Source organism: Pelecanus crispus, chromosome 11, assembly GCF_030463565.1.
Source record: "Pelecanus crispus isolate bPelCri1 chromosome 11, bPelCri1.pri, whole genome shotgun sequence".
NCBI lineage: Eukaryota > Metazoa > Chordata > Aves > Pelecaniformes > Pelecanidae > Pelecanus > Pelecanus crispus.
In genome coordinates, this window is record NC_134653.1 from 32596765 (window position 1) to 32620949 (window position 24185).

Sequence of the window (24185 nt, forward strand, 5' to 3'; positions counted from 1 at the left end):
TGTCCTTCCCATATAGTCTTCAAATAACCATAATTCAGTTTGATACTTTGGAAAGTTTAAAGCCCACGAAATTCCAGAGAGAACAGATACCCAGCCGTTTTCTTTTTTTAAATGATAAACTATTAGACGACTCCTTTATAAGATGTGGCACAGTGAATTATTTCCCAAACAGACTATAATAGAAGTAATCTGCCTGTTCTTTCTGTTGTGCAACTTTGTGCATTGTGTTGTGCATTTGATATAACGCACATCACAGAAGGAGAGATATTTTACCCTTCTCTGCATTATCCATCTGCAACTAGGGGGAAGCTTGTTTTCTGTGTCATGTAGTTGTATCAAGTAGCCATTTTTCCTCCAATCGATGCTCAAAACTAATTTTTAGCTTTGTAAAAAAGGTCTCTGTGCTCCAGCATACCTGCGGTAACAGAATAAATACAAAAGGAATCAAATTGCCAATATAAAGATAAAAATGCATGTTTTAGGAAAGAGTGAGGAAATCAGAACTGTAAGAATAAGAGCAAGATGTAATTCCTCCTCCCACACATCAAGCCCACAGAACTGAAACGGTCTCTAAATTACACAGACCAGCTCACCCTTGAGACGCTGATGCTGAGAATCTGGAGGTGAAGCAATGCAACTTTGCTTCAAAAAGGTGAGGGAAAACACATGAATTCAAATATTATCTGACAAACACATGAAGTATATAAACATGGCAAAAACAAGGCAATATGTGTATTTGCATAATTTAACATTTCTACAGCAATGCAAGTGAAGAGGCATGAATTCTTTTTATATCATTTTAAATGTCAGTGCTGTATACAGAATGTGAAGTGCTTTGAGTCACCACTGTAAAACCCTTTAGTAACATACTGAAATAAAACTAAACTGCATTTAAAAATAAATGTTCATGTACAGACTTTAAGCGATTACAGGGTTTAGTAAGGATCGAGGAAATGACTGTAATTCTCCAACACTGGCTCAATTCTGTACACACAGAAATCAGTCAGCTACAAAAGTGTCCTGTAAGTCACAGCTGCCTAGTGTACCAAACTTCTCCTTCACAGCACATGTAATGCCTTATAAAACAACAAATTAATTCAACAAACACAGCAAGAGGAAAGTGCTGCTTTCAGCCACACCCGAGCAACTCCTCCAGACTTCAACAGGCGTGCAGGCCCAAATGGTAGTGTACAAACAAGAGAGTAAGGCCTCTTCCACAAAGGAGTACAAACCACTGTATTTACAAATCAATCAAGCACACTTAGCCCTGGACAGAATTTAGACATTGTTTTCAATCATAAACAACAGGCTTATTACTCACTTCAGATTTGAATGCTTTTAGTTTTAGCAGGAATTTTTTGAAATGAAAGTTGCAAATAACCTCCAGTACAGTTAGTCCCTTACACTTAATAAATAAGAAGCATCAAGAATCTTCATGGCATTGAGATGCACAGAACTATTAAATGGTTTTAGAGTCTATTAAAAAAAAAAAAGAGAGAGAAAAAAAAGAAAAAACAAGGGGAAAAAAAAAAAAGTCCTTTGTTACTGCAAAAATCAGTTTATGTTCTTCAAAGAATGGCCCCAGTGGTACGTTCAAGTGCCAAAACAAGCAGCAGGATGAGAGGCCATTACTGCATGCCAAACCACTGCTCTTGATCTGCCCACTGAGCTGCTTCACTGTCACTGCCTTCCAAGTCCCCCTCTTCTCCACTTCCCTCCATATCATCCACATCTTCTTCCTGGGTTGCATCTGTTGGACTTTCCTCTTTTTCCATTTTCTGCATTCCTTCTAGTGACTTCTGATCATTTGGATCCAAACTGAGGAAAGTAAGAAAAAGAATTTGTGATGTTATTGTAAAGGGGTGGGGTGGAAAGTCTCTTCTTGTCTGCACTTCCTGTTTAACATCATCAAGAAGTTCAATTTAGATGATGCCACTTTACATCAGGCTGACCGTAACACTGAGTATTAAATCTTTATATAAAAGAATTTTGATCCCCAAGAATGTGCTTATCTAAACATCACACTCTTCCTGAAAACTTAGTGTACTCTTCCAGACAATACTAAAGTAACATGAAAGCAGTAAAAATTTAATTGACTATGACTAAATGTTATATGCAAGAAAAAAAGAGCTGACTCATTTAAGCTATATAAGTTTACAGTGGACATAATGTGCTAGATTTAAGGTAAATTTAACTTGTTGAAATCAAAACATGGCAATATTTAGCATGGTAACACCCTAAAATAACATTTAGGTTATGTTAAACTGAATCACACTACTTAAACTTACTTGATAGCTCATTTTTATATAGCACCTTCTAGTCTAAAGGAATGGATCTTAAGGTGCCTGACTATATAATAATTAATGACTACAAATAAATCCATGCCTTAATCCTTTCATTAGCCAAGGAATCGCATGCCTAGTGACATGTTTAGCATTAATGCAGTCCCCAAATTTTGCACATCTCAGCTCAAAGCCTTATGACCAACTAATTCACTAACAGGACGTCGCTTGTATGTTTTTGTTTGTTTTAAGGGAGAATGATAGAAAGCTATGCCTGACGCACATCCTGATCGATTAGTGGCTCAACTTTTTACTTAGTCAAGGTGATTGTTGGTTGTTATACATTCACTGCAATCTCAGAATCTCTGCTTTACCTTAGGGCAATACTGTACTGGTCCATTGCTTCCTGATACTCGTTGACAGCTACAAGAAAGTCGCCCAGTATTCGGTGCAGAACACAGTCACTCTGATTAGCCAGTGCATTCCTCAGCAAAGCAATTCCATCTTCATACTTCTGTTCTCTACCTGTTTATATGCAAAGCTACAGTTTTAATTAATAGTTTAGATAAATCTATAAAAAGTCAGAGTGTACACAAAGAGTCATCGTAACACAAGACCATTTCTTCCTTCGGAACTGTCAGCATGGGGGATAGCAGTGATACACTTCTTGCAAGATTAAGTGTAACAATGGCTTTTTGTTGCAGTAACTGCTACACTCACGATTACATATACTTCGAGGTGAAAACATTTTGTTCGCAATTGTTTTAAGTGCTGGTGTAGTATCAGTTGCTAGATGCAATTAATTCCTGTGGTATTTCCTTCAGGACAGAACTGATAAAACCCTGAGCTATAACATCACTGTTACATTCTTCACATTGATGAATGTGAACACTCTTCCATGTAAAACAGTACGCTTTAAATAAATGGACATGGGGGAAAAAAAAGGAACTTACTAAGAAGTTCTGCTTTCTTCACCACAGCTTTAATGTAATCAGGTCTTTGCGTTAGCGCTTTGTCCAATAACGTTTTTGCTTTTTCCTGCGTGACTGGGTCTTCAAGACAGACTGTTGCTAACAGAGTAAGTGTCTGTGCATTTGCTCCCAGAGTTTTATACACGTTATTTGCCATGACCATAGCTTCCCGGATACTGTTGGACGCTAGATAACATTCGATGAGACCTGATGATATAAAAAGGAAAACATTTGAGGTTTTGAGTTAGCACTACAGACACTCATCCCTCCTCAATTGTTTGCATTTAGTTGCACTCAGACTCCAAACAACTGACACTTCCAATAACCAAATACAAATTGCAATTGAGAAAGTGACTCTGTACATTTTAACATATCCATTCTACAGATAATTGACTTCATCACTTTTATTTATGAGTGGGTACTAAAAAAAAAAAAAAAAAATTAAAAAAAGCCTAAGCCTAGGTACACCTAATCTAAGATTTCTGTCCAATTCCAGTACTGAGATATTAATACTTCACCTGGACTCCTGACAACTCACTACTTACTTGAAGCTGCTGTTGAGATCAACAAGATTTAAATAAATATGACAAAAGTATGACAAAATGAAGCTCCCAGTGGAACTAGCTATACAGTTAACGTCATCATCCAAAAGTGATCTGCTCAGAACACCCACGTCTGTTTATATCCAGATCAAACAAAACAGAAAACAACAAGAAAAAGCCCTGTTTTAAAATCATTCTTATAAATACATGTAGTCGCTAGTATTCCTCATCTGACCGCTTCTACCAGAGCTTTATAGATTTTCAGGTAATAATAATTTACTTACTAGAAAGTCAGCAGGAGAAAAGAAGTCCTGTCTATTCCCTTGCCTCATCATCATCGTGACACCAGCTTTCACACCAAACCCATACTGTACATGTGAGTAGCTTCACTCACCTTCATAGCAATCCAGCCTGCAAGGTGCAAGACGTATTGCTTCACGGAAGTGTATAATTGCTTCCTGTACTCGGCCCATATTCCTAAGAGCAGCTCCTTTCAGCAGGAGAGCTTGAACGCTGTTACTATTGAGCTGGATAGCTTTGGCCCCTAAGTATAAGGCACGAGAGTATCGTTTACTGTAGAAACTATGACACCTATGGAAAGACAAGAGGGACTGTAAACATGTACTGCCTGTGTACATTCATAGAGGTTTAAAAGCAGAAAGAAGGGGGCAGAGGGGAAGAAATTACAGGCAACTGTTGAACTTCTTGCATTTGAAGTTAGGAATATGTGTTCAGGTAAAAAACCTCTTCAGGAGTTTAAAAAAAAGCAGCATGAATATTAACTGTTACAGCTATTTAATGTATCATTGTCGTTGCACAGGTGCAGTAACTCCAACAGGTTTAAACACACAGAAAACAACCAAAATATTGATATTTATGGATAGCTAATTTAAGTTATCCCAAGAACAGAACAGATAGAATAGAAAAGCACCTTCTGAACAAAAAAAGCTGAATCCACTGTATCAACTGTAATCCACTGCACACAGCAAATCAAGAGTGGAAGTAAGAAAGGAAAGAAAACAACTTACCCAGATACCACCCAGGGTTCCGCATGTTGATCAGAAATATTGAAGAGACGACAGCCCAAGTTCTCCACATCCTCTAGTCGACCTTCACGGGCCAATAAATAACCATATACGTCCATTCCTAAAGTGAAATGTTTGAAGATGAGTCATTAAGAAATGGAAAGTTCATTCACAACAAGAAAAAACAAAAACAAAACCACAAACACCTACTTTAAGCCGTGCAACTTCCAGTAACGGTTTGAGATACACAGCTTCTGAATGTAAATTCTGAACTGAAATCCAGGTACAACAATATACAATATTCCACTGCATGCTTGACTGCATGTAGCTGCTACTCTAATGTCACTCACAGATCATTACAATAGGTAAACTTTCTTTTAGGATTTACTCACCTTTTATTAGGTAAGGATCCAGCATTTGTGCTTGTTCAAATTTTAGAATAGAATTTTTATTATCTCCGGCTCTGAAATACAGGTCTGCTAAGCTCCCCAGTAAGTCTACGTTATCCCTCAGCAATGACTTTTTCTCTAAAGAGCTTTAAGAGAAAAAAAAAAAAAAGCCTGTTATTTATATAATGCCATTTTAAATATAGTTACATATAAATATTAATATATTATTTGATTACATCATGCTCTTCGAACTCTTACCAAATGGTGTTTATTGCTCTTGTGTTATCTCCAGTATGCACAAAAGCATATGCCTTGATCCACACTGAAAGCCAATCCAAGTTAGGAATACTCTGAATTACGTTGATTGTCATAGAGGCCACTTCCGCACCTTTCACCGACAGTGAGAGCAAGCCTATTCAGAACGGTATATGCATCAGTTTCAGCCGCCATAAACTGCTTTTAATACAAATTAATTGTCTGCAGACCAGAAACTCCATCCCTTGACAAGCATAAACAAGCAGCTTGTTACAATGCTTTTTATAATTTGCATAATGTAGGCATTACATACTACATGCAAATGCAAGACAGTTACCTAGTCCCAAGCACAATTCAAATTATAATACTGTTTAATACTGAAATACTAACAGCGTGCAGACACCTACCTAGTATAGCATCAAGTGCTAAAGGGCACTGCCTTAGTACTTCTTTGTAGCTTGTAACAGATGAGCGTTCTTGACCTGCTTTCTTGTACAGATTTGCCAACATCATATTGATCTGCAAGCAATAGAAATGTTGGTAGAGTCAAGTATGAGAAAGGAGAAAGCCTGACTAAGAAAAAGTCACAACTTTGTCTTCAAGCATGCCTGCCTTCCTCCCTCCTGTTCTGGGCAGAAGACAAAAGTACCTGCTCTTCTTCTGAGAACACTATAAGCTACCATGTAGTATAAAATTAAAATTGTTGCTTCTTTCCGAGTCCAAAGACAAAATCTACATTCTTTTGTATTTGTACAGTGCACCTTGAAATCTCGGTGTTTTGAATATAAGAAGTCAAAAGATAGGCAAGTGTTTATATACGATGCCAAGAAGGACCTGTATATCCATTACATTAGCCTTCTTTCAGTTGATCTCTCCATATCAATAGAAGTCTTTGAGAGAATTAGCTTAGGAAGGCAGAGAAAGTTTCCATTTAGCTTCTGAATGAAGTCACGACTGATAAAAGAACAGAAATTATTTGAGCTCTATACAACACAAATAGCTGGTTTCTGCTACGATACTTTATTTTACTAGTGTGTATAGGTAAAAAGTTTGCTTTTTCTTGTCTTCTTTTTCTGTTCCATAAATTGATCTTTAAACAGAACACTCTACTAGAGTCTAAGCCACATACACCGTTAGCACAATACAGGAATATTGTTAACATGAAACATAGCCGAGTGACCTGATACGTTAATCTTTTAAGCCTTTATGACATAACAGAGACAGCAAGCAAAGGCAACATATTTGGCACTGCAGACCACAATGGGATCTAAGTAGTCAACGTTATCTAAACTGTTATTAAAAAGGATGAAAAGATTTTAAAAGATGGAGCATAGGCATTCCTTCTACTTGCCAAAGTCTTCAGCCTTTCAAGGATCTTACATTGCTCAAACTATACAGTAAGACATGAAGTGCCATTCCACACACATTCTGGGTTCAAGAATATATTAAAACACTTGCTCAGTCTGAGCAATCACGATTTAGCACATTGACTGGCTAATGGTGAAAACACCACAGAACAGTCAGCCTCGTGAGACAACTAGGCTACAAGTCTCTCCTTCAGCTCTAGCAGGTGACAGCGTGCCCTTCCTGTCCAGTGATACACAGCTCTCCCACAGAGACCAGGACTCCACTTTGTGGTTACAGCCAGGCAAAGTACATCAATTTAAACAATTGCTTTGAGTCTCACATTTATATGTTTGGCTCAGAACTGCAGAAAATTATTCAGTCAGGTATCTGGTAATCACTTCCTAACTTGCAGTAACTCAGCTGTTTGCAATCGCTTAAATTTTTCTCCTGGTAGATGTGATGCACATTGCTTTTGTTGAGACCATCCATTATTCTTTGACCTACGAAAACTACTCATAACAACATGCAAAGAAGACCTATTGAATGGATGATACAGATTCCAAGCCTTATGTACAGATATACAAATACTTTACAAACTTCTAGAATTAAAAAAAATAGTGTTTCTTCATCCTTGTATACAAGCAAAATTCTGTACCTGCCATGGGCACCGCTAAAGAGTTAACCAGGTAATTCACATAAATTAATAGATGTACGCAAACATTTAACTCTTTTCACTTTTTTTGAATTCTTTCAAACAGAGGGAATACAAAATTTGTCTGATTTTAAAGAAAGGAGGCCAAATAAACTATTTAGAAGCATTTCCAAACAACATTTAACTAATACAAAAGCAAATACCAAGACACAATGACGTTATACCTATAGGCTACGTTCTTTTTTGAACAGATACTGGCCTATAGATTCAAGATAAGCTAACCAAGGACTTGTGACAAACGTCTGCCAGCACTAACCTTTGGGGTCCTCTGTCTGGAAGGAATCCCATCAAGAATAGCAATAGCATCTTTGTCTTGCTTCAGCATTGTGTAACATTCAGCCATTTTATATTTCACTTCAATTTCAGATGGTAAACACTGAAATAAAAAACCAAAGTTTAAAGTACAATGCTGTTTCAGTCAAGTAAAAAGACCTGAATAAGGTTTCCTCATTAAATGCTTACACTATATTGAAAAAATCTAGTGCAACAAAGTTAACAATGCAACCTACTGCTAGCTCATATCACTCCTGTCTTCAAATGAAAAGCATGAACTACACAAACAAAAAAAAAAATCTCATGTTCAAGACCACATTAAGTTTTGCATTAAAAACCACCACATTGATATTTCAAAAACCTGTTAGCCTTAAAAGTCAGGTTTATTTGACATGATAAATCCACAATCTAATGCTATCATACTGAGTCAGCAACATTAATTGTAAGGGTGAACACAATCATTTTATGCAGCACATTAGTCAATTTTAAAATACCTGGCTTTGGGGAGTTGATGCAGCATTCCCAGTAGAAGGTCTTACTTTTGAAGTTTTACTTAACGCTTTTTTCTGCTGCAAGGCCATTGTATACTTGCTTACAGCATTTCTGTATTCTTTATCATGGAAGAGAGAGTCTGCATGATATACAAGGAGCTGGTATTTCTGAGATGGTGAAAACAGTTCCCTAGAAGAAATGCAAACAGAAAGGCTGAGATCAGCTAACTGCATAAGAACTAAATCCTTACAGATCCAAAGTATTTGTAGCTTTGGTTTGTCTGGCTTCAGCTTCCCACTGCCGCTTCTTGACTACATTGGAAGGGCCCTTGGATAACAGGTACTGCCTCCTCACAAAAGGATTATCTCGCAATTTTTTTTTATCTGTATACAAAGAAATGCAATAGCCACTCCTGACACCTCAACAGTAACGCCAGCTTACGTTCAGCTGCTTGGCCACTGCTTTCCATAATGGAGCAGCATCCATCCTCCCCATAACAAACCACACATTAGCAAGGCCCATTAAAGAACATTTTGTTTGAATGGACTCAAGCTTACAAGCAGCCCAGCTCCTTGTACAGCTATCCTGGTCCTAATCCACACGTTCCTACATTTTATAAACCCCCATTATAACACTTGAGTTTGCAGAAGTGTTGAAAAGTTAGGGTTTCAGAATGGGATTTTGGCTTGAGTTAGTACCTCAAAACCCATGTAAAATGTGAAGTGATACTTTGCAGGGAAGTCCTGAAAAATAAAGGGAATCGCTTGAGTCAGGGGAAGAGCCGTGACCTACACAAGGCACCCCTGGAAGGAGAAAATCGCTCCACCTCTAGCAAGACGCTCGTGTTGTACCGGGTACCCCAAAGGGCAGAGGCTGCGCTGCTCAGGCTGAGCTCCGGACAGAGTCGCGCTGACAGAACCGGGCTTCATCCCCTGCAGGGCCGGGGACAGGAGCACGGCGCCCGCACCACAGAGCCCAGCGGGAGGGACAGCTCTAAAAGCGAGCCTGCCTCCCTCCCTGCTCGTAAGACCCCACCACCACCCTGCGAGCTCCCGCCTGTCCTCTCCCTCAGCATCACCGGCCCTGTCAGCCCGCAGCCACCCGGCGCGCCCTCTCGCGGGAGGGCCACTCACGAGTTATTGCCGCTCATGGTGAGGAGAAGCCCGCTGAGGAGCCGCACGTTAGAGTGGAGCCCGGCGGACGCCATCTCCCGTACGTGCTCCACCACGCTCATACTGGCGGCGGAGAGGCGCGGAGGGAGGCACGGCCCTAACTCAGGCGACGCCGCCGCCGCCCGCCGCCGCTCCAAAATGGCGCCACCGAGGGGGCCTCGCGCGCCGCCGCCTGCAGGCGCCCGCGGCGCTGCCTTCATGGCGGCCGCGCGAGCCGACAGGCGCGCGGAGGGGCAGCCCGGCCCCGGCAGCCCCGCGCCTGCGCAGTGGCGGGGCGGGAGGGGCGGCGCGGCTCTGGGGGGGGCGATCGCTTCTTACCAGAGGGTCGGAGGAGTCCTTTGGCGGCTCAGCGTCGTTGTGTGGAAGGGACGTGCTGCCTGTGTCTGCGCAGCTCTTCAATGTGGTCCTTCTTCTCCTGAGATTTTATTATCTGCTGGTTGCGGCTGGTAAATGTGACAGGTATCGGAGATGATGAAGCTCCGGCCTATAAAAATAGGTAACTGAGGGGAAAGACCATTCAAAACCTAGATTTCCTCTGGGCTGCAACCAAGGGAAACACCTCACTAGGGCCACCGTTAATTGCAAGGCATAGAAACATAGAATCGTTTAGGTTGGAAAAGACCTTTAAGATCATCCAGTCCAACCATTAACCTAACACTACCAAGTCCACCACTAAACCAATTAACAGGACAGTAATAAGTAATTTCATGTTTCCTGGCTTGGTGGCTGCATTATTTTTTAATGAAAGTAAAAACTAGGAATCATTAAGTTTGGAAAGGATCTCTAAGATCACCAGTCCAGCCATCAACCCAGCACTCCCATGCCCACTAAACCATGTCCCCAGGTGCCACGGCTGCCCATTTTTTGAACACTTCAGGGATGGTGACTCCACCACCTCCCTGGGCAGCCTGTTCCAATGCTTGACTACCCCTTCTGTGAAGAAACCTTTCCTAATATCGAATCTAAACCTCCTCTGATGCAACTTGAGGCCATTTCCTCTCGTCCTATCGCTAGTTACTTGGGAGAAGAGACCAACATCCACCTCACTACAACCTCCTTTCAGGTAGTTGCATAGACTGAAAGGAGAGCTGAATCACAAACTTTTTTTCCCTTTATTACAAAAAGAATGCAAAACATGGCTATCCTTCTATTACTACTCCTACAAATCAAATCAGCTTTCAGTTTGAAGATGCCATCACTGCTGTCTGGAGAGGAATACACCTCTCAAACACGCCAAGCAGCAAAACATGACTGGCACTAGACTGCAGATCAAGTCACACAAAAAGTATGTTGGTGCTGTACAGTGACAGCAAAACAAGTATTGCCATGAAGGAAAGAGACAACTCAGAATAAACTGAACTTGGATTTGCAGTTCTTCAGGGAGCCATCTGACGGATCAAGAGAGTCACAATTTTTGCCAGTATCGTGTGGTGTTTCTGCTGGACTGAATGCCATCACAAAGGCAGCCTCAGACTAAGCTGTATGTAATCCGCCTGCGTTACTCTTTGAAGGCATTTTAGCACAATGGAGCACTGCTCTGCGAAGGCAGACCTGCTAAACAACCAGGTACCTTGCCACAAACTACAGCCCCTGTATTAATCCCCTGTTTTCAGTGGGAATGATTCACTTCCTACTGATAACCATTACACAATAATGATGGTCTTTTCACAAAAAAACAAAACTGATTCTTTGAAGGCTATCCATAAGACATAAAGCAATTACCACATTAATTACAAGCGAAGTTTATTGAGAACAAGGTCAAAATCTCTACACTTGACACCACCGTATGAGAGGTACGTTTTCCTTGGACGTACGATACTGAGACTCTAGCCAGTAGAGCAATTACACAGCTCCCCCTGCCCCACAGGCAAGCCCATTTCTTCTCTTAAATACAAGCCCTGTTTTAAATGCTAGCTGTAGCCACTGATAATAAAGCAGCTTGCATCTGAAACAGCATATTAGAAATCACTTATTAAGCACCAGCTTAATAATATTTGCTTACACAAATTATCTTTGCTCTCCTCCCTCTATCCCTCATTGACTGTTTGTGGCAGGTTTTTTCTTTTTTTTTTTTCTTCTTCATAGCACTTAATTCTTCCTTGGTACAAAATATATCCAAAACAAAGGCAAAATACTTTATACACCTTGCTGTGGAAGTGTTTAATGTTGCCTCTTCACTGCCCAGGACCTGACAGACTCTTGTTCATGAACTGTCTCTTCACAAAGCAGATCCACCACTGCAGAAGGAAGTACAAAGTCAGAAAATAGGCAAAAGCGGTTTCCATGCGATAAACAAAATAGGGACTTCAAAATATTCAACCTGTGACAAGTAACAAATGTTAAGGCTCCAGTTTTGCACATACAGTTTTCCACACTGGTTTCTACTGGAATTTAGACCAGGAGGACAGGAATGGACCCAATGAGTTTATAATACAGGACTCTGAATTAAAGTGGGACGTTCTACTTTCTATTCTTTTTTTTTTTTACTGTTTATTGCAATATATTTATTCCAAAGTAATTATAGACAAGGGATGCATCAGAAAGCTATGACTTTGAACCTAAATTAGCCTAAACAATTTCAATATAAAATGCAGTCACATTTGCACATGGAATGTATGAACAGTCAGGAGGTAATTCATGCATTGATTAGCTATTTTTTTTTTTAATCTGGATAGGAGGCAAAATGGTCTACTTCAAAGAAGCTATCAAATCAGAACCGCCCGGGAAGATAAACAGCATCTCTCATGCCTGTGAATTTCCATTTGAAAACCTAGTCAACAGCAGATGTGCAACGCTTTGAAGAGCTGAACCAGACACCTCTTATTACTGCCCTGGTTTTTAAAGTAACCCAAATTGGCATTCGCTGTCTTACCACATTACAGATTAAATGTATTGGTAACTTGCAGCCTGCTATTTCACTAGCCTTGTAAAGCACAGAAGCTTGTGCCAGTTACCTACATCTGATTCCTCACCCCATCATCTCTCTCCACGCGTTTCTGAAAAAACACACCAAGCCTCTCATTAGATCTGTAACGATCGCACTAAACTCTTACCTTGCTAGGCTTGTCACTTTGAGGATCAAATACTTTTTCACAAAGGCGAAGACCAGTTTCTTGCCTCAGCTGCTGCAGGTAGGCCCTCATCACCTCTGAAACACAGCACAGGAAAAACCAGTGTGAACTGAGGCAGCACCAAGCCAAACTGAATTTAACAGAGAAGCATCAGAGATCACTCCTTAAAGCAGAAAGTGAGTTTTCACATCTGCAGGTACTCGTTGGCCAGCTGAGTTGGTCTGCTCGATTTACAGCCAAGGCTGGGATTTTTACAATACTTGTACCAGTAAAAAGGATCATCCAAACTTGTTTTCTTCTCTCATTTACCTTTACTCATTATTGTAGGCTTCCTATTCTGCCAGTGCAGCAGTTGGCTTGGGCGCCATTACAGGGTTTAGCTACTGATTATGTTGATGCAAAAGGCAGATTCAGACTCCTATTAATCCAGGGGAGTCACTGGGCCCCTGAGGTCAGAAAATCCAGCTTCTGCTGCCCTCAGAAGACAGAACTGCAGATTTAGAAGATTCCGTTTTAAAGGTAATTTTTCTAGTTGCCATCACAAAAATGCAGCTGGTGAAGTGTGAGCCCAAGGAAGCCTTCAGAGGTCCTGGATTAGCCTTACCTTCCTCCTGCTTGTTGGCAGGTTTGGCGTAAATGGCATTAAGCGGAAAGCCAGGCTCCCCAGGGATCGGGAAGTTGGTGATTCCTAGCGTGTACATTTCTTTCTCTCCTTGGCCTTTGGAGTTACACTAGAAGAACCAGGCAAACAATGGATTAATAGTTATAAACAAAAGCTGATGGAGCATTAGACGTAAATACTTTACCAATCTCTAACTCATAAAACTCATCAAGAATAGCAACACGCCTCTTTGGAGACCCACAGCCATAGAATGTGGCTCTGACAACTGGGACTGTGGTGACCAGGATTATTTGTGCCACTAGGAGGAGAACACCAGCAAACCCCTTCCCAAATACAATCCCCAGAACAGACTCGGTTTCCCTCCTGCACAGAAATTCACTCTTCTTACCTTCTGCAGCTTTTTCAAGCACTCAGAAATGTAGAGGGTTACATAGATCAGCGTTCTATCAGCCTCATTCTGCAAAACAAGAGCAAGCACAGAGCCCAGACACTCTTAGATTAAAGGAGACTTTATGGAACTGATAAAAATTTGCAACGGGAATGAGTTCAAGCCATTTTGGCCTACAATTTCCCCATGAGAGAGGGACTTGCAATTCATGACATTTACCCAAAATGAAAAATTAAGTGGGAGGAAGGGGAATTTTTGTTATCGAGTAGAATTATTTAATTGAAAATAGATTTATATTCACAGCACCAACCCTCCAAAGAACTACTATATGCACAGTATCTCAAAAAAATTACCTTAATTTCATAATTTTTGAAGAAAACATTAGCTTTGAAGTAGTAGATGGCTTCATCTATAATATCTGTGTCCTTAGCTAACAAAAGAGAAATACAGAGTTGAACAGTGCACCATTATACTACATTTGCTCATAACTTTTACTCACTGAAATACATAAATAAGGGTTATTGCAAAGGCAAAACCTTGGTATTTACAGAAAGCAGAAGAAAGCACTATGTAACAGAAAACAGTTGTTGCCACGTGAAACACTGGTGAGCTCAGACCGTAATATTTAAGCTTCCGACTCCGAGCAGGAGCTTTAACCCCCTTCTTCTCCTCCCCCTATGACTTCTCACTTCACAAACGGCAGCAATTCAGAAGTTCCCCACTTTTCTACCAGTTGAGTAACTCACCAGAATTTTAACAGCGTCTTCTCAGGACACAAAAATGTTTTTGGAGAAAGCGTAACAAACACAATCACACAGATTTCATTATCATCCTCAAAAAAAGGGGGGGAAGGGGGAGCAAAACACATAGTGGTGAGCTTGCTTGTGACTTCCACCTGCTTCCAAGACTGCTTAAATCCAGAAACATTTCCTTTATATTTCCTTTCTCAAAGTGAACCACCACACTACTCGGGGATATCATGGCTGGGAACTGCTACTTCACATGCTGAAGGAGAATCCATACCAGGCTGCCTGTGGGCCCTGTTGGGATGCCTGTAGCTTCATTTCAATTTTTGAAGCCCCCTACCCTAAAGTGCTGCCTATCCTACTCCTTGTCTTTCAGAGCAGCCGAGTGTCTTCAGCCACAGCCCCAAAGCCTAAGTTCTCTGTAGCAAAACCTCCGCTTCCTCTGACAGCAGAGGGTTCACACCGCCACGTCCTCCTCAGAACCTACGCAGGAGGAAGCATGAGAACAGTAACCATAGGCTTTACTCACCGAAATAACTGATTTAAGCATGGTGCATATTTATCTGCGCAGAATTATTTTCTATGGTTTGCACAACTTAAGTATTTGAAAACTTCTTTTCCTCCTCTAAAAAATGCAAAGCACTCCATTTCCAACCTGTGACTCCTCTCGTCACTCGTGCGAGGGCTGGCTTGGAGCAAACCGTGAGATGATGATAAGCTATACGCAGGCAGGTTTTCAGAGATTATTATAAACTTACTTTCCCGAGGTGCTGGGCCTTTGAACTGGCTTCTGATGGGTAACAATGCCATGTTCCCAATTAGCTTGGTATCGGAGTCCATTAAAGTTGAGTGGTAAGCCTACAGATGGGGCAGGAAGGCTGGTCATTAATGCTACCGAAAATAGAAATTCCTGTATCTGATCACGTTTTCCCCCATGTCTTCATTGAATAGGAGTCAAGAGTCTAGCTCACTGCACAATCACTATTTGCTAATTAGGCCCAGATCTCAGGGCCGTTCTGGTGAAGACCGTGAAAGCATCATCACCGGCACCATTTACAGTCGTGGTGGTGGGAGACGGGATAAAATTGGTGCGGCCGCTCTGCACGCGTTGCTTCATCCCCAGGCCGCCTGACCCCATTCTGCACCGCACCAGGGGGTAACAGCCCTGCTCTCCTGCCTAGGGATGGGGTATTGAGTAGGTAATTGAACGTTAGTTGGTCATTAAAAAAAAGATTGGTTTTTATTTCCATGTCTAGCTAATGATATTAGATCGTAATAAATAAAGCCAGGCTTAACACATACTCACACACTCAAAAAAGAAGACCTTTCTGTGCACTCTAAAACTGGTCTAAGTAAAAAAAAAAAAAAAAAAAATCTTTCTGCATGTAACAGATTCTTCTGGGGAAACTGATTTTTAACAACTGATTAGTTTTGTTTTAGGCACTTTCCAAACATTCCCACCATGCTGTGCCAGGCTACAGGGAAGCCTTCACCTCCCTGCAGGCGAGGTTTTGGGGAGGGAGAGGGGGATGCAGCTGGGGTGGAAGGGGTGGGTAAGCATCCCCTGGCAGAAAAGCAGTTTATTTCAACCCGAGGAAGGTGGTGTGAACAAAAAGCGCAGCTTTTACCACCCTCTCCCTCGCTGAAGCCGGGGGCTGCCGCCCCCCCAGCTGCGGGTGGATGCCTGGCAGGAGGAAGAGGAAGAGGAGGGCGCTGGCTGCGCAGCGGCCTCCCATAAAGAGCGATTCCCGGCTCTCCGCAGGCCTCCCCGCAGCTCCAGCCCCTCCACCTGTCCCGGGCAGCTGCCCCCGGCCGGACCCCGGCAGCAGAGCCCCTCTGGCAGCAGAGCCCCTCGCCCCCGGCCCAGGCTCGCACCCGCCCTCCCGGCCCGGCCCTGCGCCCCAAGCCCTCCTCGCCCCCTCTCTCCCCGCCATCGGGGCTGGCCCAGCGCCGGGTGCGAAGCCTCCCTCACCGGCATCTCGAAGGGCAGGCCGCGGTTCGGCGGGGCCGGGGCGGGAGGGGAGCGGAGAGGAGCTTGCGGCAAGGCTTCCTCCTCTGCCTGCGCTGCAGGAAATGAGGCAGCGGGGGCGGTGCGAGGAGGGGAAGCCGGAGCGGAGGCCTGCGGCGTGCACCGCCCCGGGAGGCGCCGCTGCTGCCAGAGCCCTGCCCGCACGGAGGCGCCGCTGCTGCCAGAGCCCTGCCCGCACGGAGAAGGGGCTCCCACAGCACGCTCAGAGGGGGACTTGTTTGCTTTCCACCCCCGCCATGAAGTTCCCCCCCTCCCTCTGCCTTTGCTGTGGCCGGCACTGCAAGTAACCCCTCCTCGGGCCCTCCGTGCCGCCCTTTTCTTTTCCAGCCGCCCTGACGCGTTGGTTCCTCGCTGGCAGAGGCGAGCTCCTGTCCCTGGCGAGGGCAGCGTGTGACAAGGGCGCAGGTGGGGACGCTTTGCTCGCAGCCGGTTCCTCTCCTGCGCGTTCGCAGCGCTCCTGGGCGTAGAATCATAGAATCATCGAATCGTTTAGGTTGGAAAAGACCTTTAAGATCATCCAGTCCAACCATTAACCTACCAAGTCCACCACTAAACCAGTTAAGGGTAGAGAAGCAACCCCACGCCTCCCGGCTTGGCTGGATCGCTTGCCCTGACCCGACGTGCGAAGCGCAGCCGGCTGCATGGGGCGCTTGGCCTAAGCAAGCACAGAACGGGTCCAAACATTGCGTTTGGAGGGATGCAATATGTTGAGTCGCACGCTCCTCTTGCTGCCGAGCCGTACCCTTCCCCGTAATCCAGCCTGCTGAATTTGTCCCTTGGTAAATGACTCATGGCGTGACCGAGGAAGGAAAAATGGGGAGATTCGGAAGGTGCGTCAAAGTGCAGGGCGAGAGTTTGTCCTTTCGACGCTCCGTGAGCGTGACTCATCCCAAGGAAGTGCCAGTCTGGAGGTGAGTTAAGCCTCCAAAGTTTTCCCGACATTTGCATGGTTTGATTCAGCCAGATCGGGTCCCGCCGTGATGCGATTAGCTCCATGCGGGCATAAAGACTTGCCTCGTCGTGAGGTTAACCTATGCCGTAACTATTCAAAAACAAATGCATTCAGGGCGTTTGACCCCATGTTTTAAAGCTTTGAAGACCTGATTTCTTTTTCACCTCTTGCTGGTGACCACAATGACTATCTCGAAACTGAAGTCTTGGCATTCGCTAATTGTCTGGAGCTGGGAGTAAGGTTTTAGAAATTCTGAGTATCACGAGACTTGTTGTAGAGGACGTAAGGCTGGCAAATTTTGGAAATGCTTTCTTTGAAAAACCATTTTAATAGCTTTTAGGTGGCACCTCACTTAACATTTTTTCTTTGTTCCCATTTAAAGGATCCCATGCCATCTTCCCCAACCTCCACATATGGATTCTGGGGAGCCCTTTTCCTCTAGCCGTGCAGGATTTGCTGGTCTGTTGAACCTCTCCCCTTATCCTGGCTCTCCTTTGGGAAAAGCAGATCCTTACTTCAAAAATAAGCACCATATCAACAGTATGACCATTTAATGAAGAACAACCCTGCTGATGAATAAAAAAAAAAATGACACCTTCCAGACTAGTAGCAAGAAACTACAGTAAACTCTGTGCCAAGCTGCTATCACACCCCAGGTTTAGGTAAGTGCAGTTGCCTCCAAATATTCAATCCTTGATTTGGTTTCCATGAAGGGGTATCCTTGCACTCAGACATCTGCTAACTAAACCAAGCTGCTCCTACAAAATTACATCAATTGTTCTTATTCTACTGAAATATGTGGCTGTTCATATTTTGTGAGGATGGGGTTAATTTCTAATGCAGGGACAGATGACATGCCTACATAGAAGCATTCACTGATGTTAAGCATTTCACAACCATGAGGCCCTTTTTGGAAAATATTTTAATTCAAGGACTCCATGAGTAAATCTCATTCCAAAGGGTTAAGGAAAAGGAAAGGTTGGTATGTACTGGGACATAAGCAGCAAAAGAACACATCCTGAAATTCAGCTGAATGTAGCTAATAAATTGGGACTAATACATTTTAGGAGAAGCAATAAAACATGTTCTGAAACACTCAAGATGCCCCAGAAACAGTCTGTATATATAAAAACTATAAACAGTGAGAGGTAAATTCAGCAGTACATTTTCCCATAGGGCTTGAATTATTATCCCATATGAACAGTCTGGTAACAGCTACACCTAATTCCAGAATTGATGCTACTTGCCTGAAAAATTCCTAAGACTATTTTTACATGTATTTAGTTACTTAGGTGAATATGTGCTTTGGAGATAATGCGCTAAAGTTTTGCTTCTCTGAAAGCACCACACATTGTACTATAGAGGCAATGTATGTCCGTAGTAGTAGTTCTTTATTCAGGGGAAAAAAAGGAGCTTACTTATCTGTTGAATTCTTCATTAACTAACGTGGTTTCTAATGTGATAGCACAAGACCATCACTGAGTTCTACTTAAGCTGATTTTCTTTCTTTTAAGTGTTGTGCTGTGCTTAAGATATTATTCATTTATAAACCACTTAAAGCCATGTGCAAGTTGTACAAATAACAGCCTTAAGGTGGCTTAAAATCCAGGCTCTTCCAAAGTGAATGTAAAACACTCATGTTTTTCAAGAAGGGTGAGAGACCACCCGCTGACCAAATGTCCCTTTGAAGTTGGCAGTCCTCTCTGCCTAATTCAGGTTCAGTTCATGAAGTACAATTTTCACTCTTTAGAACAATTCTCTCCCATTTAATAATGAAACTAACTACTCAGTACTGGAGATAAATATTTATTACAATGTAATTATATTTGGCTTTGCCTCTTTTTGCAAATCATTAATTTTTTTTTTTCAAGCATTCCTATGCTTAAATGAGATACCTCTGTATGTGGGGAACTTTTATATGCGCTAACACCAGCCTAGGTATTTTATAATACACACGCATAAGAATAAAAATTGTTTATTAAAATAGTTATAAGGTCATACAGCTCACTCTTCACTATAAATATTAGTTCTCTTACAGATAAAACATCAAGTATGTTTATGTAGGGGTGGATTTTTTTTTTTTCATTTTTATTTTTTAACACAAGTATTTTCCTCCCATTTTTGAACATCCGTTTTTTACTCATCCACATGATCTTGAAAGTATTCATCCACAAGAGCAGATTTATCTTCTTCACATTCCTGCCAAAAAGAAAACAAAAAAGGTAAAACCTGACTTTTTCCTAGTGGCTACTGTACATTGTCTGTTCTGTGACATTTTATTTTAGAAACCACCACAGGAACAATGTCTAATGTGGTTCCATAAAACACACAGCAAAGCTTTCTGAAAAGCAATTTGTTTCTACAGCTATCAAAACTGTATAGGTCAAAATCTAGATCCAGGTATTCTGCATACTTAAAGAGTACAAAACTGAATTAAAAAATGGAATAAAAACACTGGACTTGTTCCTTAGGATTTATGAGCCGAATAATAAAACTAGACAGGGCTTGGATTTCAACACAGCAGTCTTCTATCATGTATTTTATATGATAGAATTTACTCCTAATCTGTATCTCATATAGAACACATGGGTTCAACACAGGAATTATCAGAGGAGTTTGGACAGTCACGTAGGAAGAAATTGTAGTGGTCCTTTCTGACCTTTGAAGTTTAAAATTCCATTATTTTTGAAAACCAAGGCATTACTTTTAAACACAACCATTTGATCAGTCTGCATATGCAAGATGATACTAGAGAATTTCAGTTTTGTAATTGTAAATGAAGACTATATAAGTATTGTCACTAAAAGACTAAACATGGCTTATTTCAAATCATATTAAGACAGTAATTTTTTAGCAAGGCAAAGAACGTATTTATATTACAACTTATATTATGGATCCTTTTTAATTTTTCACCTTATCATCAGAAATACCTTACCTTTGGTTCCTTAAATTCAAGATCTTCTCCATACTGAATGGTAAAGTCTATGTGCTGCAGAACTATGTTTATACTTTCCTCATCAGAGCGATCAAAAGGTAGAAATCGAACCATACCATAGTCATCAATCTAGAGGAAGGATTCAAAGGATGTTAATAATAAAACACAGTTAGTTAGTTCTCAGTCACAGCACTCTAAGCCACTTCCTTAAACCACACTTAACGTCTTCCTTGTCTGGACTCCTAAAATACTGTTTAAAGCCACACTCAGAACACCTGCCTGTCAGTCCTAGGTTCTACACAGTAGAAAAAGCTGTTTTCCAAAATTGCTAATAGAACAGGATTCACACAAAATGTATTGGCTACAATCCAAATGTTAGTATCAAGAATCTTATGCTAATCTGAAAAAAAATCAAAAACCGAGTTAAAACAGACAAAAAGCAAAATGCTTAAGTGCCTGAGAATCTTTGAGAGCCTGGATTTGTTAACAAGTGTGGTAGGTAAATACATAGTTTTCAGGCGAGGCAGGGGAGAGTTATTATATATAGTACATACAATGTCTGTAACAGCACTTAAGTCAGCAACCATACAGTATGGTTTATAAATCCAGGACTAAACTTAAGGGTACCAGTTAAAAAGCAATATACCTACCAATCCACATATAGATTTAGTCAATTTTTTAAACATTTTGCTTTTCAATATATTTGTAGAATCTTCAATCATAGAATACATATCTGGATCTAAGTACCTGGGAGAAACAAAGTCATCATTAACATCGAAAGAATCCTTGGCCACAGAGCAAATGAGTCATTGAGCTTTTATAGAGCTACCAAAACCATCTATCATTCTGTGATCTGAATGAACTAACTTCATATCAGGAGAACTTAAAATGTTTAAAAATAGTTTTGGTAAGTATTTGAGTATCTCAGATTACAATTGCTAGTAGAAACAACTGAAGTGTTTTTCATTTTCTTTTTGCTGATATACTTGTATACTCAAGAAAGCTTTGAGGAAGACCATAGGGAAAAACTTTAATTTTGTAATTTTAGCCCAAATGTAAACGTAACACATAAGTAGTTCAGTATCAGATAGGATCACCTCTGGTTTGGGTTTTGAAGTACAGTACCCTGGTGGGCACAGCACCCTGGAACGTTATTCAGAATGACGTTAAGTTATTCAAGATAATTATTTACAGAAAAATCCAGAGATATGTACAAACATGGAGCTAGGCTTTTGACTCCAACTAAACTGTAAGCATCCTATCCAGACATTTAAAGACTATGTTTTATATCAAACAAATGCATCTTCTCCCATTCGAAAAGAGTATGTTTTAATTGTGGGAAACATTAAGACTGAATTCTGAGTGAAGTTTACCTCAAGATATTACACTACAGAATGAGTAATTTTTTGGAACTTACTTTTCTATTTCCTTCTTGGCTTTCTTGCTCAGCAAATCCATTTTGGTCATGATGTTAATCTGTGGAATCTCTAAAGATATCATTGCACTGAGTGCTGCCAGAATTCCAGAGATAAACTTCAGGAATATGAAAAATGGTGTAGTTAAGTACAGAAAAACACAATACAAACACGCAGGACACTCCACCACAGACCAAATCTAGTAAATATACGAAACATGGACACGAGGCCAACTGGGCAGTCCTTATCTCTGTTGGAAAAGGGAGGTGCGGAGCTTCCCATCTGCTATCTTATCTCCAGAGCCTCAAATCTGCATCTGCCGCTGAAAAGGCCATTACAGAACTCAAAGCCCATCTCAGGATTCTTACTGCTAGATGGGGAAAGTGGCCTGCTCTCTCTCCAAATCTGAGAAAGCTCTCATAGAATCACGGAAGAATTTAGGTTGGAAGGGACTTTCAGAGGTTATCTGGTTCATACAACTGCTCAAACCAGAGCCAGCTTCAAAGTCAGATCAGGTTGCTCAGGGATTTTGCCCAGTCAACTTTTGAGTAACTCCGTGAACATATGCTACACAATCTCTCTGTGACCCTGTTCCAGTCTGACCACTCTCACAGTGCAGGTTTTCTTTAAATCCAACTGGCATTTTATTTGCTGCAACCTGTGCCTGAGGCAGCTGAAGACAGCAATCAGATCTCCCCTGGCTTAGCATTCTTTCCTCTGGGCTAAACAAACCCAGCTCCCTAAACTGCTCGGATTTCTTATTCTTTATCAATATGAACTTTTACAACAGATTTCAAATGGATACCTTAAAAGATTCCACCATGAACTGAGAATCCACAAGAAAAACTCCACAGACATGGAATTCCCACTGCTGAAGCTGCTCCACCAGCTGTTTCATCACTGGCAAATGTGTATAGAGTTCGATCTGACCTAGGGCACACTCAGGATTTTAGTATGCAGAAACGTGAAGCTAACAGGAGCAGTTATCAGTTATATAAATATGGGCATTGCACTTGATATGAAGAAAAGCTGATAGAGCATCATCCTTCTTTCCAGGCAACTCTGTATTAGAATGAACTTGTAATGGAGAAGTAGAAAAGAAATAGCCAGGGGTTTTCCTCCCTTGACCTCCAATTAGCGTTAGTTAGCAGTTGCCGCGGCGTTCCCACACCGTATGATGCTACTAAAAGCCAGCGCAGTCACCCAGATTAGCCTGGGAGCAAATTCACTTCTGAAACATCTGAAAGGGACTCTGACAACTGTTAGTAATACAAAAAAACCAACCAAACAAAAAAAACAAACAAAAAAACCCAACCAAACAAAAAAACCCAAAAGAAAACCCGTGTGAATGATTACGACCAACAGGAAAGAAAGTACTACAAATTTTACATTGCGTATGAAGAACGATACCAAAAGAGAGACATTTGTTTACCTGGGCAATCAAACAATATATAGTCATCCTCCACATGCCCCAGGCTTTCCTCTAGCCAGTTAAAGTTATTGGCAAAATATTCCATGCAAAACACCAAGCCGCCATTGGGACCAAACCTTAAGGATTCATCTTCCATGACGTCATCCACTTCGATTAACTCACGGATGTCTGCAACAACAGACACACGAGCCGGTTTTCCCTTCGTGCGCTCACCGTGGGGCCCACAGGCTGCCGTAAGCGGCCTCCCGCGCCCCCCGGCGCCCACCTGCCATGACGGGGTAGCTGAAGAGCTCCGCCGCCGGGTCCAGGTTGACCACCTGCACGGCGCGGCCCAGCGCCTCGCAGTGCTGCACCATGGTGGCGCAGTACGTGCTCTGCAAGGCACACACACGCCGTCAGCGACCGCGACACCGGCACGACGATGACGACCACCACCACCGCCGCCGCCGCCGCCTCCCCGCCGCCCGCCCGCCTCACCTTCCCGCTGCCCGCCGGGCCCATCACCAGCTGCGCGTACCGCGGCATGGCGGCGGGCGGGCCGGCGGCCTCCCGCGCAACGGCGAAGCGGCGGCGAGCGGCCGCTCCGGCGCCCCGTAGCTCTCCTGGTCACGTGACCCGGGTCGCCTATGGCTCGCCCCCGCCCCGCTACGGCGAGCCGGCGGGCTCAAACCGCGCCACCGGCCACGCCACGCCCCTCCCCTCCCCTCCTTCCCCGTCACGCCGCGCGCGCGCTCGCCCGCCGGCGGCGCGCGCGGCTCTCGCGAGACGGCGGCGGCGCTGTGGAGGGCGCACGTGCCGCGCGGTGTGTGGGAACCGCCGCCGCCGGGGGAGGAGGAGCCGGAGCCGCCGCCGCTGCCGCGGCCTGAGGGGCCTCCCGGGTAACGCCGCGCCGCTGCCGCCCCTGGGCGCCCCCGCCCCTTTTCTGCGGGAGCCGCGCTCCGCCGCCGCCGCCGCCCCGCCCCGTCCCAGCGGCGGGCGGCCTGCCCCGGCGTCCCGCCGGCCTCCCCCCGCCGCGGCTGCCGGCATCCTTCCCCCCAGTTCCGGCACCTTCCCTCTCCCTCGGCGCTGCGGCTCTGCCTCCCCTCGCGGTGATCCCCCCTCCCGTCCCGCACCTCCGCGTCCTCCCCCCTCCGGT

At 43.0% G+C, this 24185-nt stretch overlaps 3 protein-coding genes across 8 annotated transcripts; all 3 read right to left on the reverse strand.

The window, feature by feature from the left end:
- Positions 1-783: 783 nt before the first annotated feature.
- Positions 784-9785, reverse strand: ANAPC7 (anaphase promoting complex subunit 7). Of its 5 annotated transcripts, none has more exons than XM_075718277.1 (11): positions 9779-9785; positions 8291-8477; positions 7780-7899; positions 5872-5983; positions 5468-5621; positions 5213-5355; positions 4824-4941; positions 4190-4386; positions 3236-3460; positions 2657-2807; positions 784-1818 (listed from the first exon to the last, which is right to left on the reverse strand). In XM_075718277.1, exons 2-11 carry the CDS (start codon positions 8375-8377, stop codon positions 1629-1631), a joined length of 1497 nt encoding a protein of 498 aa, XP_075574392.1. In that variant the 5' UTR covers positions 8378-8477; positions 9779-9785; the 3' UTR covers positions 784-1628. The 5 variants fall into 5 exon arrangements, with proteins under 5 accessions (XP_075574392.1, XP_009487395.1, XP_075574389.1 ...); XM_009489120.2 differs by lacking the exon at positions 9779-9785 and adding an exon at positions 9422-9570; XM_075718274.1 differs by lacking the exons at positions 3236-3460; positions 9779-9785 and adding an exon at positions 9422-9552.
- Positions 9786-11161: 1376 nt separating this feature from the next.
- ARPC3 (actin related protein 2/3 complex subunit 3) lies at positions 11162-16293 on the reverse strand. Its single transcript, XM_075718583.1, has 7 exons — positions 16260-16293; positions 15046-15145; positions 13895-13971; positions 13542-13610; positions 13136-13262; positions 12514-12608; positions 11162-11697 (listed from the first exon to the last, which is right to left on the reverse strand). Exons 1-7 carry the CDS (start codon positions 16263-16265, stop codon positions 11635-11637), a joined length of 537 nt encoding a protein of 178 aa, XP_075574698.1. The 5' UTR covers positions 16266-16293; the 3' UTR covers positions 11162-11634.
- A 2934-nt stretch (positions 16294-19227) lies between these two features.
- GPN3 (GPN-loop GTPase 3) lies at positions 19228-23575 on the reverse strand. 2 transcript variants are annotated; one of them, XM_075718812.1, is made up of 8 exons: positions 23528-23575; positions 23316-23424; positions 23051-23218; positions 22424-22548; positions 21621-21736; positions 20854-20950; positions 20204-20332; positions 19228-19467 (listed from the first exon to the last, which is right to left on the reverse strand). In XM_075718812.1, the coding sequence occupies exons 1-8, from the start codon at positions 23573-23575 to the stop codon at positions 19405-19407; spliced, it is 855 nt and encodes a 284-aa protein (XP_075574927.1). In that variant the 3' UTR covers positions 19228-19404. The 2 variants fall into 2 exon arrangements, with proteins under 2 accessions (XP_075574927.1, XP_075574926.1); XM_075718811.1 differs by having other exon boundaries at positions 23498-23575.
- Positions 23576-24185: the final 610 nt, after the last annotated feature.